Genomic DNA, 20,362 nt, shown 5'->3' with positions numbered 1-20,362 from the left:
AGGCGCCAAAACAATGTCTTGCATTCACTCTCAACCTCTGTCATGTTCCACTAATGGAAAGGTGATGGAAAAAGCTGACAGACTCCTGCAGAAAATTATGTTGGAACTAGGACTCATTTCAGTGTCCTTGTCTCTTTCATTTTTTCACATGTAAAAAAAGTTTCAAATCACATCAGTCTCTTTCACATCACTGTCACTTGTCAGGCTGGAACAACATTTCTGGTGCTATTTACTGCTCTGTACTCTGCACTTAGTGTGTGAGAGTGCTGTCGCTTTGTCCACACCGCGCCGCTCAGTCCTCACCTCAAAGCAGTACTCTTGTCCCAGGATGCTCGAGTGCACAGGTTTGATGATGGCGTCCTCGTCCAGGGTGAGGTCCAGCGCCTCGGCGGCGCTGCTGGGAGACAGCAAGGACTCATGGGAGTGGGACTCTTTGAAGCTCTGCATCAAACGGGTCCTGGGAGGAGTGATAGTTGTGGTTAGATGTGGAGAGGGGAGGCAGTTTTATTGAAGGTGGTGTTACGCTTCACATTTCTGTTTGTTCATGGATGAAAATTACATGCTAATTCTAAACCTCAGGGGCTGTACTGAACCTAACTATTTTCTTTTGATATTAATCCTTGTGTACTAACAAACAGGTGTATAAGTGCTGCACAATATGTTGAGCTATGATAATAAAAGGGCTATGAACACATCCCCAATATCTATTAAAAGAGAAAAAGTCCAAAGTGCTCAGAGGTTCAAACAAGTGTAGTGAAGGTGCCCTTTAGTATGAAAAAGTTAAAAAGCCCTTATTCAGATGGCTATTTTATAGTAAAATGCTGAAAACATATATGATTCTTATACATATTAAAATAGCTGGGTCACAGCCTACTCTTAGGCTGGGCTGCAACAAGGAATAATTTTTAAACCTGATTAAATGGTTTAACTATAAATTATGTTGCCCCAAACTTTTAAAATATCTTAAAAATTAGAAACCTAAACCTAAACCCTAAACCTAGACTAATTCTGTTGCACCAAAACTCTAAATTAAAAGTTTAACTTTTGAAACAGCTGCTTTTTTTTCCTCAAACAAAGTAAATGGACAGATTCAACCCAGCTGAGTATTATGACGAGTCTCTTCTTCTTTCACTTCAGTTCATAATTTGGCCAACAGGTTTTTCTCAAAGGAGGAGAACTTAGAGCTTCTCTGCTGAGCCGTCATGAGTAGGCTAACCAGGCTAATTAACTTTTTAACTAGCTTGCAAACAATGTAACATTTTGTTTTGGTGTATATTAGAGTACAGAGCAGGTGAAAGTTAGCGGTTTTCCTCCCTCTTCTATACTAATCTTGTTTTGCTAAACTCCGAGTAGACCAAGTCTTAGTCTAAATGAATCCTTATTGTTGTAACCAATTAATACTGAGATCTGGATCTGGAAATATATATCTTAATTTTATGCCTGTAATAAATTAATTTGGTGCTTTGAAGGCACAATAAAAACATTGCACATAATTATTAGGCTAGAATATATAACATTTGCTCGATTTAACGTCACCGCAGGTATAAATCACGCCCACTTCTGTCCTTCTATCCAAATACAGATACAGAGACAGATTATTTTGGTGACTGAACAGATACAGATACAGATAATTATGTCTCTGTGCACCTCTATTGGTAGTGACTTTACAATGTTACTGACTTTTCAGCATTTTAGCTGTTTTGTCTGTCAACAGAAAGTAATTATTAGTTAGTTAAAGCCACTGACTTTTCATCACTGAGAGGAAAAAGTGACTCAGAGTAGACACTACACTTCAGGCATAGAAAAATAATGAAAATTTTGAAATGATCTACTCTGAATTATTTAACAGGCAGCTGTTAAGTGGACAGACTGATGAAACTTTTAATACCACATGGTCCATTAGTTGAATTTTTAGGAAAATCCAGTTGATTGGACACCAAACTGGCTCATATTCATGAGCATGTTTGACTTTTTTGTATCATGTCAGCTATTACGCACAATCTAAAGGATATTCTTTCACAACGCATTAGAGTTTTGTTTAATTTTTTAGCTGTCTGTACAGATATATCTGGTATTTCACTCCAGGCAAAACATTTTAAACTCTACACAGAATATTTAAGATGATTCTTAATAATATCATTAATCCTGACACACATATGCAAAGGGCTCGCATTAACAAGTGAACAGGGTTTCCACTGAAGCCTGTCCATCATGCTCACCTACACACTTCCTCCCACACACAGATGTTTGCACGTAAAATCGCAGACTAGCTGAACAGACGGTCACTAAGACAGACGTATGATGACACAGGTAGTCTAACCAGCGAGCGAGGAGGGACGGTCAGACGTGACGAAGCCCCCCAGAGAAGAAAAGGAGAGGTGGAGATGAGGAAAAAGGAAAGACAGAGAAGATGCTGTATATCCTCCGTGCAGCATCCGACTCTCAGCTTCTCCTCTACGTTCAATCATAACGTTCATCAGCAGAGAACTGATTACATGTAGGGAACCGTGGGGGAGAAAAACACAGAGAGAGAGAGAGAGAGAGAGAGAGAGAGAGAGATAAAAATAGACCCAAAGGAGTGAGTCAGATTGAGGGGAATACAGAGAAGAGAGAAAGAAAGAGTGGGGGAGGTCAACGGAGGATGTGAGAGAAGAAGAGACTGCGCGAGGAAGGGGTGAGGGGCGGGGGGATCGAGAGAGAAGACCTCTCAGAGGAAATCACGTTGATTATGTAAACAGAGGATCCTTTGGAGAGGAAGAAAGTGAGAGCGCGGATTAGAGGGAAGGAGGATGTGTGAGGGTCGGGGCGGGGATAGAGGGATTGAGAAGCGAGCAAGAGTGCTGGAGGTAAAAGAAGGTCTAAGGAAGGTCTCAGTGGGGAGTTTAAGAGCAGGAAGAGTCAAACATGAAAAGACAACCAACACACAAACGCACACTTAAAGGCATCACCACTGAAGAACCACACAACTGAGAGAAAAAAAACTACAAGAAAGAAAAAACAATCAAAACTTTGTGATACTGAGAAGATGCTGTTTTGTGGCAGCCAACGCTACACAAAAACATTGAACTGAACTAATCAACTATGTAAGAAGAGTTGAAGCGATTAGTCATGAATGCAATTGACAGAAAATGAATCTGCAACAATTTTGAAGCCATTGTAATCAAGCAAAAAGGTCAAACATTTGCTGCGTCTGCTTTCCACTGTTTTAATTCATTGTAAAACTATTTCATAGTGTGTTGATTTTGAAGGCTCCTTTGGACAAAAGCCGTATTTGATGACGTGGCTGTCACATTAACACAGAACATATCTTATATCTTGTCACTGGTACATTTAGTCTCATTTCAAAAGTTGTGATTAAAGTGGATGAGCCTTTCCAGCCTTTTCAGATTCCAAAGTGGTTGGATTTGGGAATGGTTGGTCTAAACAATCAAACCATAACTTCAGTCATTAGCTACCAACATGTCAGGGCTAGTGAAGTGAATTTAGACACTACACTTCAGGCACTGAACATACAGTCCCAGCCAGGAGTTTGGACACGCTGCTCGGTGTTTTATTTTAATGAAATGGTTCTAATTATACCAACAGTGTGCAAGACCGTCATCAAAGCAAACGGTGGAAACTTTAAAGAATCTAAAACTTCAAAGAGCAAAACACTTTTGCACGCTTGCAGCTCAGCAGATACGTAGGAGAAGACTATGGGTCAACAATTAAAAACAATAAGACCCTCACACTTCTGCAATTTGTATATTATTAAGTGCAGAAGACAGGGTGGAAGAGTTTTGCTGCTTTTTAAGAATCTAAATATAAAACACATTTTGCTTTGTTGTCACATTTTTTGCTCTCTACATTCCATATGATTCCATATTTTCTAGCCCTGATGTCCTTAATTTACAATAATAAGAAGAAAAAACATTAAATGAGAGGATGTGTCCAAACTTTTGACTGACACTGTAGCTCTAAAACTTCAACTGCCATTGTTCATTATTGAAGAAATCCATGGAAGTAAAGTGAACATCAAGAGGCAAGTTAACAGACAGCACAGCTGACAGCCACAAGAGCTGTAACACGCAACTTCCTCTGTTCAATAAACTTGTTAAACTTTACTAAACTAGTCTTAGTTTACTAAACCTACTGAAGCTGCAAACAAATTCAACAGAGGAACAAGACGCACAAAAGGTGGACAATGAAAAACAGGAAACAACAATGAAAAGTTAAGAAAGAACGAAAGCAAGAGTTTTAACAGTAAGTGGCCAGAATATGACACAGTGATTTGGGCCACCAAAAATTTACTTTGGCCATCAAAAATATGGTCTTGGTGGCCCGTGGTGCCAGTGCTTAAAATGGTTAGCATCTATCCCTGACTTCTTTGTTTCTGCTTTATATGACTGCAAATTGAATATCTTTACGTATCGGATGGGAAAAGCGATTTGAAGACATCACCTCTGCTTGTCAGTTGAAAAAGCAGTTAATCAATAATTAAGATACACAGAACATTACACTTCGCGGGACAGAAAATGCTTGAAATCACATTTAGGGCACCACTGGACACTGAAAATATACTTTATGTACAGTTACAATCTGTATGATAGGGTGACCTATAGTATTGTAAAAGAAAGTAATTATTGCAATAAAATCGCAAAAATAATATTTATTGCAAGTTTTAGAGCCTGTTTGGGAGCTTAGAGGCACATTTATGGCTGCACGAATTTCAGTCCAAGCTCAAAAAGGGTATGTGTTCTCAGCAAACCTTCCCTGGATAAACAAAGATAAAAAAAAAAAAGAGAAAAATAATGAACAAAGCTGCAGATGTTCGCCAACATCCCTGACAGAAAATATCCCGAGTAAACCAGGAGCTGTGAAAACGACCTCGACTTCACAAGGCTCTTGACTTTTTTGTCCGTCCTGTGTCTCCTCAGACCAGCCGGGGATAACAGACATCCACAACCTGCCCAAATGAATAAATCATGTGGAAATGCACCTTGGCAGACACCTGGCTCTGAAAAGATTTGAGCGCTCTCCTGAGTGCACTTTTGCCCCGTGTTTAGATTATCAGGATGACCTTGTTCATACTGGAAGTTTAAGTTTGTCTTGACTATAGCTGTTGACTGAGTGTGAGCTTTACTCAACCGAACGGACAAAATTAAAGCTAAAACTATTCAACTGGTCGATTGAATTTATTTGTTGATCGACAGAAAATTAACTGGCAATTATTCTGGCAATCTGTTAATCGTTAAACTCATTTTTTTTCTCCACTTCCAGCTTCTCACTAGTGATGATTTGCTGCTTTTCTTCATCCCATGAGACGAATGGTTTCCACTGGTTTTCCATTGTTGTTGAAAAAAAGAGACGATTTTGAAGATATCACTTTGGGTTTTAGGGAATTCTGATTGTCAAACTTAAGATTTTTCAGTGTTTGTGCAAAAGAAATAAAAACCGGGTTGAGGGTTTGGGCAAGCAGTATGTGGACAGGCAGATACTCTGTGTAGAGTGTTTGCACCCACGTCACGATTTGGTCAGTGACCTGGATGAACGGCCATGATGGAGACACCGGGATGTAAATGCCAGAATAAACTGCACACTGAATATTAAATTTAAACTGATTTTAGGATGTTTGAAATGGAAAAGTTCAGGAAAACGTGGAAGCTGCTAAAACTTACAAAGAAGAACTTGTTGAGCAGAAAAGGAAATTGGCCGCGATATTTGGAGAAGCTAACGTTAACAGACGTATAGTGAGGACGTATATGACCTGGCTCCATCATCATAGGGAACTACCTCACTGTTTAACCGAGCCAGTGCACAGCTGATGATCTTAAAGGTTACAAAGGTTTAGAAGCCTGATGATTAACTGATCTCTGCATTTAACTACTGTATCAAATATTTTAATAAAATTTCAAATCTACTAGTCTACCAGTACAAGTTTTGGGATCAAAATAATGATCACAGACAAATAAAACAACCCTGTTAATGAAGCTTATTGACCAAAATCGATCATTTTGAGCAACTCTTTCTGGCTTCAAATGGAACCTCTGAACTTCTAATCACCACATGGAAAGTCGTGCACACGATGAGTGAACTCTGAGCTTTCATATAATTTCCACTAATGAAGTCATGAATACCACAAGAAGGGTTCAGAGTACAGGGAGAAGAATGAACACGGTAAGCACAAACCCCATTTGAAGGCAGCAAATAATCAGAAACAGTTGCGAGTTCAGATGCGTTCTTTATGTTCAGTGCCTCCAAAATGGCCGACCTCCAGACTGATGATGTTCCACGTAACACTCTATCAGAAATGTGCCTCCACTGAATGAAGGCTGTCAATAACGAAAGCTATTTAATGGAAGAAGTTCAGGAATTTGTTTAGCAGGGATTCTGTGGTTTCAGTGTTGCCATGAGTTCATCTTAACTAAACCAAAATGTGATTGATATCATTTGTCAAACTGTAAACAATAATGTAATAGTTAGCCACCAAAGCTGTGCAAAGTTACAGGCCCCCTGGTGACATAGAGGAGCTAAATCCTGTTGAGGTGCCCTCCAACCTGACCTGTGAGCCATGTAAACCATTTGCCAGTGCTTCACAGTCACACCTGACAGCCCAGCGCTCCCACTACAATCCTCCAACCATCTGTCGGTCTAAGAATAAGTTGATCTGTACAGAACAGAATGAGGTGAGCTTTCACCGAGCTTTCTTTCTGTCTGCCACCTGGTAATTAGTCCAATAAGTTAATTAATTTTAAATTATCAAACATTTAATCCAAAGTCAGTGTCAGTCTATTGCTTTTCATCTTGAGCTGTTACTAAACTCTGACTGATAGACTAAGTAATAAGATAACTGTCTTGTTGTTAAATGATGTGTGCCTATGAGGAGTAACATCATGCTCATTTATTGTCTGGACTGGTCTCCACAAGAGGTTGCTGCTGGAAAGTGCAAGTTTCATTTCATGCACAGGCATACAAATATATGTTTATGCTAGTGTTGTACGGTATACTGAAATTTCTGTATTTTTTCAATACATTTAAATTAAAAGCAGTCCGGTATTAGAATTTCCCAAAGTTCAGTACTTGATGTTGGTCAGTGTTGGTATGTTTGCACAGGAACTGAAACGAATTTCCACCTCGTGCAACACTGAGGCTCAGTGCAGTCTGTCAGCTGTGCAGCGCACTCGGCAGACTCTGGTCGTTTGTTATTTTTCTTCAGTCTCCTCTCTCTCTTCTTCCCCTGCCCTCTCCTTGCTATATGTCTGTGCGTTCACAAATTAAAATACATGGGATCAAAACAGAATCCGATGTGACTCCTGGTGTTTATGGGTCGAGAAGCTCCGCTCTCCCCTCCAAAGCTCCCTGGAGCTCTGCAGCTGTCTCTGTGGCTCTGTCCCTCTGCTCTACGCTCGCAAAGTTATACACAAACTTTTTGCTTAAGCTGAATCATTTTAACTCAAGCTTTCTTCTGGTGCTTAATTCAATGTATCATGCCACACTGTAATAAACAATTTATTCTGGAGTCTCGTTTTCATGCTTTTTAAAATGTTTCACAGCTAAAGCGCACAGGGCTAACAGCACCAGCTACAAATCATTTCTGAACTACGGTGACTCTGTGAGGTCAGACAGAATGGCCAGTAAAAAAGGCACACTGACTCCCAATGTATATTTAGAGAACATTACAGTGCCCATTGTGACCATAATGCCACTGCATTAAAAAAAGAAAATGTGACTGCATTTCTGCAGTAATGTTTTAGTGTAAAAGGCCTAGTTTTGGAACCATTCATAGAATAATATACAGGCATTGTGCAGGGTGGGTCTAAAATACATAATATATCAACATTTGACCCAATAAATATAACCATTGATTGACAATTTGCCCTCATATTTATGAAATAATAAAAAAAGGTTTCAGATGTCATTGTAAATGCATTTAGTACTCTGGCTGTCATGGTTTTGCAGCAGCATGTTGTATGTCCAGGGTTAATTTCCCTTGTGGACATGAGTGTTGTTTTGGTATCCAGTATCACGATACTAAACTGGGTACTGATACTGAAATCAAAAATTTGGTCTTGTGAAAACACAAGTTCATGCACGATGTGGTTATCTTCTCTAAGCTGCAGATTGAGAACACTGTTATCAAGCGTAATAAATAGTTTTGTCAAGCACAGAGTCACAGAACAGCCCTGGAAGTGGCTGACGAGCGAGCAAGACACAGGACAGACAGACCAAGAGATGCCCAGCAGCTCAGTTAGCAAGCCTGACAGACTGAGGAGAGACGTACTGCAAGCTAACACGTCAAATTAATGTCACTGTTATTTGCTGAGATCAAACTTGCAGAGGAGAGAACATAAATTTTCTTAAACAGCCCACTGGAAACTTATAGGTTATTATTTCATTTATTCTCTTTTTCTTATTAAAATTAAAACCTTCCTTCCTGTAAAGATTTTCACCAACACAACACTCTGAGGAAATTTTCTCATCTAAAATTAGAAATGAACCTCTTGAGCTGCTACAACCATGTACATGATACAGAGGAGGTATAATTAAGCAAATCTCCCACTGACTCATTATGGTCTGTACAGCCGCCATATGGCTGTCTGCTGGTTGCCATGGAGAGAGCAGGGGAATTTTTTCATTGCCCCAACAGAGAGACAGCGACAGTGCTGAGTGTTTTAATTGTAAGTGACACTGCGGTGGGACATGAGAGAGTAAAATAAACAGCAATTTATAACAGTGATGGATGGAGATGAGATACGCAGATAGAGATGGGAAGAAAGAGACAGACAGACAGACAGACAGACAGACAGACAGACAGACAGACAGACAGACAGACAGACAGACAGACAGACAGACAGACAGACAGATAGATAGATAGATAGATAGATAGATAGATAGATAGATAGATAGATAGATAGATAGATAGATAGATAGATAGATAGATAGATCTCATCACCCTTCAGATTCATCTTGTGACCTTTAAGTGGCCGAACCCCTAGGATCCACTGGTGAAATGCTGCAATCTTACACAACATAATATCATATACAATAATACAGCAATCACAGGACATTACTCTGCAGAAAGAGTACTTCTACTTTTGATACTTTAAAGATAGAATCAGCAGGATTTGTTCAAACTATTTGTAAATGCACCAGAAAGTTAGCTTATTGTTGTGTCTCGTTCCCAGGATGTCAAATACAGATATTTTGAGTTGGTAAAGCACCCTGAGCACAGTAACTTAATTTGAAACCCAGGCAGAGGGCAGGATCTCTGCAGATAGTACTTCAGTGTTCGAAAGGGTTAGTTTGTATTCACTAAAGTTGCACAATTGCACAAACAAACTAACCGATCCAGGCAACGTTAGCAACCAGCAACACCTGCGGTAAAATTACTATTTTTGCCAAAAGTGTCTGGTGGCTTTGGAGAGAGCGATATTTGGCTTGTTGAAAAGATTGTCTGACAGCAAGGTAAAGCTGCAGAATAATTCTTAATATAGCATACACTTAAACTGATATTGATTTTGTTATTTGGCCTCTGCTGACCCTGTCCACAGTAGCACATTGCTTAGCTTCCTACACCAGCTCTCCTGCTGCTACTCCAAACTGGGAGCTTGCCAACAACCATCTACTGTAGGTAGAAGATTCTAATGGTTAAGTGCCTTATACTACCCCACTTCAAAAAACGCACACTATCCCTTTAAGTGCATTTTGCTGATAAGGCTTCTGTACCTTTACTTACGTAGGATTTAGAATGCAGGATGTTGACTTGTAATGGATGATTTAGACATACTTATATTGGTAATTTTATTTAAATATCTGAGTACTTTTTGCACCACTGAACCAACATCAGAATTCACTGGAAAAGATGCTTTAAATGCTGTTTCTCAACCTGGGGGTTGGGAACTCTGAGAAGGTCATGAGAAAAGTTCTAGGTGTTGCCAGGTGGCTGTGGTGAATAAAATAAAATGCTGAAGCAAGCAGGACAGAACGAAAGCCAGGAAACAGCTCTCAGTGATCATTCTTATAATGACAATAAACAGAAGGGACAAGCACTTAAAAATATGTAAAATACAGCTGGAATCAACAAAAAACTCTCTTTTGTCGCTTTGTGCCATAGTTATGTGGCTGTCTAGCAGCGATAGCAAGGTTTGCTAGCCATCACGTGGAACGACTATTAAGGAGTGGTGGCTTTTGAGAAAACAGTATTCCAGATCAAGACTTGGGCAAACAGGTGACTGAACATGAAACTCAGACTGCATCTCAAGGTAATCTGACACAGAACCATCCGAGAAGCCATCCTTAGAAACTTTCAAAAAAACACTTCACAGGTGATTGGATGAAGCTTCTGTCTGTCACATCTAACACAGGCCAACTTCAACCAATCAGATGAAACTCATGTCCAAGCCAGTCCGAGCGGAAACATCTTTTCAGTCGATAAAAGCCTTCAGTGCTGTTCTTTGCTCTTCTTTCAATAAAGAAATACTCTCCAGTTTTGATATAACTGATGCTATCACGGTATCTACGCTAACCTCTTCAGGAGCCGCCGTTGTTTGCTCATTTCAAGTCACCTCCATGGACACATCTTGCTTTCGTCACACCTAAAACCACACCCGTAGCTGGTAGTAGTCTCTCCTAGAATGCTGATTGGCTGCACTACTTTTGGCGCAGACACAAACAGCCAACTTGAACCTGGGAAAACAGATTCTCGCGTGATCTCCTGAATCTAGCTGCCTCACAAGGTCTCAAGTCTCAAGGTAGGTCGCTTCAAAGTCCAACAGCAGCACCATCGACTGAGAGACACAAGGTGCCCGTGTCTCTAATAGAGCACTGACCTCCCACCAAACTTCAGAAATATCACCTCAAACTTCTACCTTTTGTCGGAGTCTCGAACATCAACCTGATCGAGAGCCACTGCTTCAGATTGTATACGTAGGTGAGAAAGTAAATTGTTTGTGATGCCATAACATTTAGACACATTTCATACATTAATAAATAAATTAATTATTTGATACAGACAACAACAGACATGCAGATTAATCCACATATGCATGCTCACTCACTGACCTGTCTTGGTCGGCACTGCGGAAGCGGGGGAGGATCATGTGGCGGAAACTGCTGGTTCGGTCCAGTTTGGGCTGACTCTTAGCCCTCTTGATCGAGCCCTTCAACCTTCTACTGAGGAAACTCTGGAGTGGATGGAGGGGGAGGAGAGCAGCAACAGGGGCAAACAGATGGAGGAGGAGAGGGAGGATGTGCGTGGCGTGAAGTTACAGAGGAGGAGAAGGGGTCGAGGTGATTTGGAAAACGATGGGTTGAGGAGGAAGATTGACGTGTAGAACGTGTGACAGTGAAATAAAGACAGATGATTCCCACGGAGTCAGTGTGGTTTGTGTCAGATGCGTTTAAGTAACACCAAAATCAGATGGAGACACACACAAATGAGACACATGATGCATGATGGGGGAGAGCACAAGGTAAATTTATTATCAACAAGAAATCATACACCCACACATGTCCACTTGCCACAGAGAACTGCAGTGCTGCAGCAGATCCTGTGGTGGGCAGTGGTGTGCTGTACAGTCCAACAAGCTCAGCAGTGCAAGTCTAACAGAGTGGTGCAGTTTGTCCTACGTGAGCTTCCTTACACGATCAAATCACACAATCTGAGACACTGAAACAGGAAATTATTCACTGACATGACTTGGGGGTCAGTCCCAATACCCACACTTGCAGTATTTGAGAGGAGTCAAGTGTCTACTTGCGTACTTAAGAGAGCTCACTGGGACACACTTCATTAATGAGGACATGCCGTCACTCACGCAAATTTGAATACTGCGCATGGAACAATCCATCTTGGATTATTTGTTTGAAGAAATAAATTGGATTAAGCACAGAAGAAGAAATTAAACTGCATTATGTCAGTGCTTCCCAAACTTCTGTTAGACTGACTTCTGTCACTCCATCTAGGGAAATATTTTGTCATGGCACCCCAAGACTCCCAGTCCCCGATATACAGTAATATGCATTTAAGTATATAATTAAATAAACTAATATATTAAATGTGTTTCTCTCATCTTCTTCTTAAAAATAGGCGTATATTTACTGTGTCTGACTGCACTGGCAGGCAGCTTCTTGTCTTGCTCTCATGCTGCAGGGATGATTTTTTTAGAAAGTTAGCATTGCTCTGGTTCCCTCCACAAAAAGCCAAAGTTATTTTTCCACTGGTTTTTGGATTAGTGCAGAAAATAAGTTCTATGGCAAAAAAAAAAGTTTTATGATAATCGTACATTCTGTTCAGCAACATAATCTTCATAAATGAACACCGCTTTTATGATTTTTTATATGAAAACACGATGCAATCGCCAGAGGTAAAAAGGCCAACCGACTTCTCTAGTCTCATTTAGCCACTTGCGAACAAATGCCTTGTTTAAGACAGACAGCTTCAAAATTCACAGGTGGTCTATATACTGACATATTTTATGTCGTAGAACAAAATGTGCTTGTGTTAACCACAGACAATTTTTCAGGCATCCAACCAAAAACTGATCAAAAAAGTTTGAGACAAGGGAACTGGAGACACAAATATGCTAATTAATTTTTAGGTTTGAGGACTCATTCCTGCAGCTCTCTATGTGAGGGATGAGAGAGCCAAATCACACATATATCATATATCTGTGGGGGCGTGCAATGACATGGCGAATGTGGACACGGATCCATCTTCCACCTGCAGCCAAATCCCGTCTGTGGAGCTGTGAGTCAAATAGTCTGATTTTAGTTCTGTTAGCTCAGATTTAGTCCTGTCAGACTGTGCTGAGGGCTGAGATGAGCTCTGTCAAATCTTTCAATCTCTTGTTCTGACTGCTGAGTTCCTGAAAAAAAAACCAAAAAAAAAAAACTCCAGAGCCAGAAAGTGTGTTGTGTTACTATGACAACCAGCAACTGTGAGTTGTGTAGCTCTGGTACAACTGCATATTAAACAGTTATCAGTGTGGTGGTTTTGATATTTACTGTGTTTAAAAATGTGACATATTTCTCAAAATCTTTGATAAAGATAAGTAAGGGATAATGAACAGTGAGCAGGTCATTATTGCGAAATAGATCCTGACAACATGATGCAAGGCCCACTATATATACTGACCTGCCCACTGCACATTATCTCACTTACTACATGGTTACCTAACAAAAAAAAAATTTGATACAAAATATTGTTTTAAAAATGATTTTATGGATCTTAAAATGATCATTCATTGCTCCAGCAGCGTCTATGAGCCAAACTCCATAGCAACAGTCTGTTCTTCATAGCAACAGTCTGCTAAACAGGAATAACAGACCTTATAATGCTGAAATTGACCAATCAGAATCAAGTATTTAACCACCAGCCATATAATAATATGCAATATTATTCTTATCAGTCCCATCAAGAAGAACAAATTGTTAATATTACATGTTAACTTTGCATGTTTGGACAAGAATGTTATCATGTCTTGTGATTATGAAACTGAAACTTGGTGCACTACCACTAACTGGCCTGGTGAGGCGCAGTAGACCATGGTGAATTGTGGGATACACTTCCAAGAAGTATTTTAAAGACTATCTGGCGGTGTGCAAACGTGCACCTTAGTGTCCAGGACTGCAAGTGTGGGTACTGGGACAGAGACAGGTTTACAAGAACATCCTACCAAAACACAAACCTCATTGGACAGACTTGAACCATGACTTTAACCGTGACAAGGTCTTATAGCAATGTTCTGCACACTGATGCAATCAAAGTGGGACCAAGTGAAACAAAACATCAAATGTACAAATTCTTAATTTTTGGGCAACAAGAGAGAAACTTGTAAAAAGTCAGGATGATTTCACTTCATTTCATGATTAGCAACTTTTCAATGTGTGTTCCTGTACAAAGGCAGCTACATTAAAAAATGTTACATTCCCCACTAAATGCATATTAAAACCTAAACAATGACACTGTTATGTTTTTAGACCATTGTCACATGTCAAAGCTATTTTGGCACTCTAAACCTTGAAATGTTAGCTGTGAAGGTAACTTTGGAGCTCAAACCTGCATGAAATATCAGTTTTTTCTTACTGATGTACCAGTCTGCCTGAAAGACGCTTTTCCCATTCAGCTCTCAGGTGCTTCCTAAAGACTCACAATAATGTCATTTATATACCTATAGCATAACAGCATTATTCAGTGGGAGAATGACTGGAGGGAAATGACACCTCATCATCTGGCATGAGTCAAATGGCTTTGAAGCCTGTCTTGAGGATATGACTAAAGACTTGGCTCCATCTGCTGGTTCCCAGCTAATAGCCTGCGTGACTAAATCTGATTTGATTAGCCGCTCCGTCTGACACTTTAAGTCTCTAAAAGTAAAAGTATTCAATACAGAGTGAGAGAGAGAGAAGCCTGAATCACAAAAAAACACAATAAAGGGAGGGAATAGAGAGAAGGGGGGAACTTTATCTGCAGTAGATACGTTTGCTCTGCTGCTGGTCGCCTTTGGGTTCATTTCAGGTTAAAGGAGAACCCTGATGTCGTTTAGTGTTTCAGCCCATTTGCTACTGTCCACATTAAGCGGCTGTGTATAATAAGATATTAATTTTTAAAACACTAATTGTCAAACATGGAATGAAACGAAATTCTGGGCTGATCAACACCAGTGGTGTTTCAGTATTTATACTTCTATCACACTTCTACCTTTTACATTTATTTGACAGCTTTAGGGTTGCAACTAACGATTATTTTTCATTGTGAATTAATCCAGCGATTATTCTCTTGATTAATTGATTATTGATTGGTGCATAAAATGTCAGAAAATGGGGAAAAATGCCCACAATGACGTCCTCAAATGTCTTGTTTTGCCCAAAAGCCAAACATATTCAGTTGACTGTCATAAAGGAGTAAAGAAACCAGAAAATATTTATATTAATTTAATAATCAATTATTTGTTCTAACTACCCAACAGTAAATACAATAGTTAAAATTAGCTCCATCAACAGTAAAATGCTACTTACACATTAAAGCATCAGTAATAATATAAAGCAGTAGAGCTGCAACAAGTAGTTGATTTATTGTTTAGTTCATATACAGTAAATTAATCTGCATTACTCAGATACCTTTTTCAGTCGTTTTATGAAGCAAAAATGCCAAAGTATTGTTGGTTCCGGCTTCTTAACATGAGGATATGATGCTTTAATATGTAATACAAGAAAGTAAAAATGAATATCTTTGGGTTTTGGACTGTTGTTTGGCTCTTTATGGACAAAACAATTCATCAAAATATTTAGCAGATTAATTGATAATGAACATACTTGTTAGTTGTAGCCCTATAATACAGTGCATAGCAGTGCAACACTCACAAGGACCATTTTCCTGCATTATAAGTAATGTTACTTTTGACAATGTAAGTGAATTTTTGCGGCCAATAATAGGCTACTTACAAACTTTCACTGTGACATTTTTAATGGAGGACTTTCCCATGTAAGAGTTTATTTTTATTTTGCAGTACTTAAGGAATGACAGCGAGTGAAGAGACGTTTGCTCCCCAGGTTTTGCTCTTACAGGGATATTTTGTGGGGTTGTATGAGGTACTTATCAGTAGTCAGTGTATTACCTACAGTAGATGGTGGTCAACACGGCCCCAGATTGGAGAAGCAGCAGGAGCGCTGGCGTGGGAAGTTAAGCCATGTACTGCTGTGGACAGAGTCAGCAGCAAGTTTTATTTTAGACACCTAAAATAAGGCGTAACTCAAAAAAACAATATAAGTGTAGGTGTATGCTATTTTTTTTTTTTTTTAAACTGATGAAACCTAACTAACCCTTTAAAACACCAAAGTCACACAATAACACGCACAAACTAACCAATCGAAGCAGCGGTAGATAAGAAACGCCCATGTTCTGCAAGAAAAAATGGCTGATTTTGCCAAACGAGTTACTTTGGAGAGAGCGAGATTTGGCTCATATAACAGTGGATTCCTGTTGGAAAATGTAAAAATATTCTAAATATAGTGTAAACTTAAACTAATATTGCCTTGTTGAGGCTGTCCCTGTCCACAGCAGTCCATTGCTTAGCTTCCTACTCCAGTACTCCTCTCTACTTCTCCAAACTGGGGGTGTACCAACCGCCATCTACTGTAGGCAATGCTCCAACACCACAACACCACAGTGCACTGATAAGTATTTGTTTATTGGTTAGTATTTGTGGCTATTTTTAGGGGTCCAACTGCCCAGAGGTGTACCACTACACAGCCAAGATGTCTATTTCTTTGTTTAAGTGTCAGGTGATCCGCAGTAATAATCACAGAGGCTGTCTGAGACTGTTGGAAAGTTTTATCTGTTCATAGTGTGACACTCCTCCCACCCCTCAGGCTTACTCGTCCAATCAGAGAACCTGAAATATTGCGATAAAAACACTGAGGCTTCACATTTACTGTAATGGATTATCTGGCTTCTGTCATTTTCAAGTCTGTGGAAGCTGTTTTTCATACTGCCAACCGTGGATGGGCAGCAAACAAGTTTCCTGTGAAGAGAGGAAAACAAGTCCTGCTATTTCCAGCTACAGTGACAGTGTGCAAACACCAGCAGAAATAATGGAAAGGAGATGGGAAACATAGACCACTGGGCACAAACTTAAGAAGACATCAATCTATCCTTTAAGCCCTTTTATGTGCACATTTGATACCTTGTGATTGAGTTTCTGTTGCCTTGAATAAAACAATAAAAAGATTATTTCTGTCCACAGATACAACGTGTTTCGCTGCCAGCTCCTCTTTCCCTCTTTCACTGAAGTGGTGTCTAGTATAAAGAAGAGACACGATGATCCTAAGAGTAACAGTATCAGCATATTTTTTTATAATGCTTCTCTTTTGTTGATATTAAAGAATCGTACCAGGTGTTTTAATCCATTTACTACAGTGACATTACATCACATTTAACCATTTGTAAACCATTTACTTTAACATATTTTCCCACCATTCCATTGGTTTTCATTCATTTCTGAATGAGATGAAACTGTTAGCAGACTGTGAAACTTTAGTATTTCATTGCAGTGAACATCAGGTCTACATTTACTTTTGTTTCTTTCCTCCATAATGCTAAATATAACAATAATAAACTTGATTTATATACTACAACACTTTCAGAACACAGTTACAAAGTCCTTTACAATAAAAAACAGAGCACAATATCAAACTCAATAAAACACCATAAAATAATAAATAATTCACTGAAATCTTTTTTTTTGAGAAGTTGGTTTTTAGCATAACAATAGGATATGAAAGGCAGCATTATTCATTTTGGCCTTTTACTTAATATATTCGGTGTAGCCAATCATGTTTGATTATATGTTTCTTTATTTCACTCCTGTTTGTTTCATCTTGTCTGCTTACACTTGATTGAATTTGAGAGCTTTTTTGTGTTCTACATATTCATTATTTTTTTTTTTATTAATGATGGGGCTCTAATTCTGCAACCAAACTAATTAGCAGAATGCAGCGCAGCATTTCTAAATCAATCTGCACTTAAACTGCATTACCAGACAAGGATGAAGTAACTCTGACAAACGTTAATACAGATTACACAACACAAGTAAGTAAGAGTCCGTTAATTGATTTTCATGCCACTGGGAAATGAATGGAGACCAATGGCTGCCTGAGATGGTAAAAAATAACTTATAGCTTAATTTGAAAATTGCCTGTTTGCATTAAAGGAGCTAAAACTTGCAAACACACTGGTATGGTCCTTTAAGATGTATTGTTCCAATAATTGACCCTTTGCTAACCCCATCCTTCCTTAGTTACTGTTGCTATGCTTGTCAAGCTTTCCATCCTCACACTGCACATATGAAGTTTGCAGTTGAAACAGTGGCATTTGGAGGGATTTAATATTGAAATTGGCAGCAATTTTTCAAACACAAGGTCTTCAATTCCACAGAGAAGTAAACAAAAGCAGCTTCTTGTTTCTAGCTGACATCTGTGGATTTTGTCGACTAAAATAATGACTCTCACTAACAGAATTCATCAGTTTACCTGGCCAATGTTTAAACTCCTTGAGTCATCTGTGAAGTCCGTCTTCAGCTTAATTTTTTAATGTTTCCATCTGACACATTTTAAAACGAGAACCTTGTAAAAGGGTTTTAAATATGTAAAGTTACTTAACGGTTGCATACATGATTTAACGTTAACGGTAAAAACACTGGTTTGACGGTAAAATACGACATGTGTATGAATACGACACACGTCACACGCAATAGAAACCCACCCACTAATGTAAGAAAAGGAAGTGCAGGGAATAGATTAAAGGACCAGTGCGTCAGATTTAGTGGCATCTAGCGGTGAACTTGCAGACTACAAACATTTTGTGTCTCCCTCCTGTTCCAAACGTACAAAAAACGACTGCGGCTATGAGATGAAAAAAACAAAGTAAGAGGAGGTATTTTTTTTGTCCGTTCTGGGATACAATTCTTATTTTCATGTGATGATACATTAATAATAGGTAACGCAACTGCAGCTAGTAAGCAAGTTAGCTGTATAGCTAACATTTGCAGCTTGTGTTTTAAGTTTTAGAAAGGCTACAAAAAAAGTCACCATCCTCCAAACTAGGGATGTATTAATCAATAGTCTAGAAGTGGCAGTAACTGCACCTCATTTGACATTGTTTTGTCTGGTGGAGCCATTTGGTTAATAAGGAAAGTTTGACAGTCCTGCAGTGTTTTGTTATAGTTGCAAATTTGTGACTGGGCTGTTTTTTGGAGGAGGGGATTAGTGAAGGGTCAATTCTGTAAGTACAGAGGTTTACAGAGTTAATAAATCACAAAAAGATTAAAGATCAAAAGAAAGAGAGAGAGAGAGAGAGAGCTGTGCCTGAACCCTTTTTTCACCAAGACTGTGTTATCTGAACATTTGAACATATGTGTGAATGTATCCAGTGTCTCTGCTGCAGCCATGTTTGTGTCACATACCTCAAAGGGGGGCAGTGGTGCAATGTACGTTCCTCCTGCCACTGGACTCGAACCAGCAGCCCTCCAGTCTCCGCCCCAGTACAAGAAGGGTGGGGAGGAGGAGGAGGCAGCAGGCGAGTGGGGCAGGGTGAAGGACAGGGATGGGGAGAGGGGCAGCGAGCGGGGCAAGGGGGGCGTGCCGGACCCTTTCTTGGAGCCTTTGAGCTGCTGCTGCTGATGCTGCTGCTGGCACAAGGCGAGGGAGGGGGAAACAGCCAGGGACAGGGGGAAAGGGTGAGGCGGGGTGCCACTGGCCCGGCGGCCACAGGTGTGTGGCGGGCCCAGGGCGGGAGGAGGGGCGAGGGACAGCGAGAGGGTCGGAGGCAGCGAGCGAGGCCGGGAATAGGGAGGGTTACTCACGGATTGTCGGAAGGGTTGAAGGGGGGCAGTGGGAGGGACCTCCATGCTGGGCTGCTTCCCAGTGGCTATGCTCTTCCGCCGGGCGCGATGATCTAACAGATGGAGAAAGAGAAGAGGTCGACATGTAAGACACTAACGCACATCAGCGGAAAGGGAGACATTATAGGTAAAATGAGAAGAGGACAAAAAAAAGGCACAGGCAGAGCAAGAGGATGTGGAGAGAGAAAGACGGGGCTATTGTGGAAATCAACAGCTACGAGAGAGCTGTTATTGACAGTCTGCCTGGAGGAATGAAGGAGGACAGGAGAGAATATGAGAGCTAGATAGATGTCAAAGGTGAGCGAGGCAGGAATGAAACCATGCAGGGTCACACCCGTCCACCAGCTCTGCTGCTGCTCCTACTGCTACACACACACACACACACACACACACACACACACACACACACACACACTCACACAAACTCAAACAGACCTTCATATGAGCAGAGGAAGAGGGTGAGGAAGTGGGCGTGAAACTATTGGAGAGAGAGATTTTCTGTCTGGACGTCAGATGAGGCGAATGTTAACAGTGTGCATGTTGAGGGGAGGGGAGAGGGGAGGGAACGGGAGATGCATGGACAGAGAGGAGCGAGCATTAAACAAACAAAGCACTTATTGACTTCCGTCAGCGAGTCGGTGCCTAATGCACTGAATTGGTCAGTAAGGGAATAAACTCCTGTCCTGTGCTTGATGGATGATGGAGAGAGTATAAATGTACAGTTAGAGAACACAGGAAACAAAACACACAAGGTACGGCTGAACTGGCCGCCCCGTTGACTCAGAAATTACATTAAAAACGCAGACTGAAGGCTGAATGCATACATGTGCTGCAGGTAGTGCCTGTTTTTAACCTGCATGTCTCCCATTTCTCTGTACCTGTTATGAATAAAATGTCAATATTGTATGTCTGTCTCTGCACCGGCGTCCTCAAGGCAAATTTCTGTACATGCAGCGGATGATGAAAGTCAGACAGCCACATGT

The 20,362-nt window shown here is 40.2% G+C and overlaps 1 protein-coding gene across 5 annotated transcripts in view; it reads right to left on the bottom strand.

Annotated features, from left to right (window-relative positions):
- Positions 1–20,362, bottom strand: part of syngap1b (synaptic Ras GTPase activating protein 1b) — a 217,620-nt gene that overhangs the window by 46,445 nt on the left and 150,813 nt on the right. For all 5 annotated transcript variants that reach the window (XM_084727652.1, XM_084727653.1, XM_084727656.1 and 2 more), the window contains exons 4-6: positions 19,341–19,432; positions 11,041–11,162; positions 304–457 (exon numbers count right to left, since the gene is read on the bottom strand). In XM_084727652.1, coding sequence (XP_084583778.1) covers positions 304–457; positions 11,041–11,162; positions 19,341–19,432 — 368 coding nt within the window. The remainder of the gene's footprint in view (positions 1–303; positions 458–11,040; positions 11,163–19,340; positions 19,433–20,362) is intronic.

This window comes from Lutjanus erythropterus, chromosome 9, assembly GCF_056507025.1.
Source record: "Lutjanus erythropterus isolate fLutEry1 chromosome 9, fLutEry1.hap2, whole genome shotgun sequence".
NCBI lineage: Eukaryota > Metazoa > Chordata > Actinopteri > Lutjaniformes > Lutjanidae > Lutjanus > Lutjanus erythropterus.
This window is presented reverse-complemented; position numbering and strand designations above follow the sequence as displayed.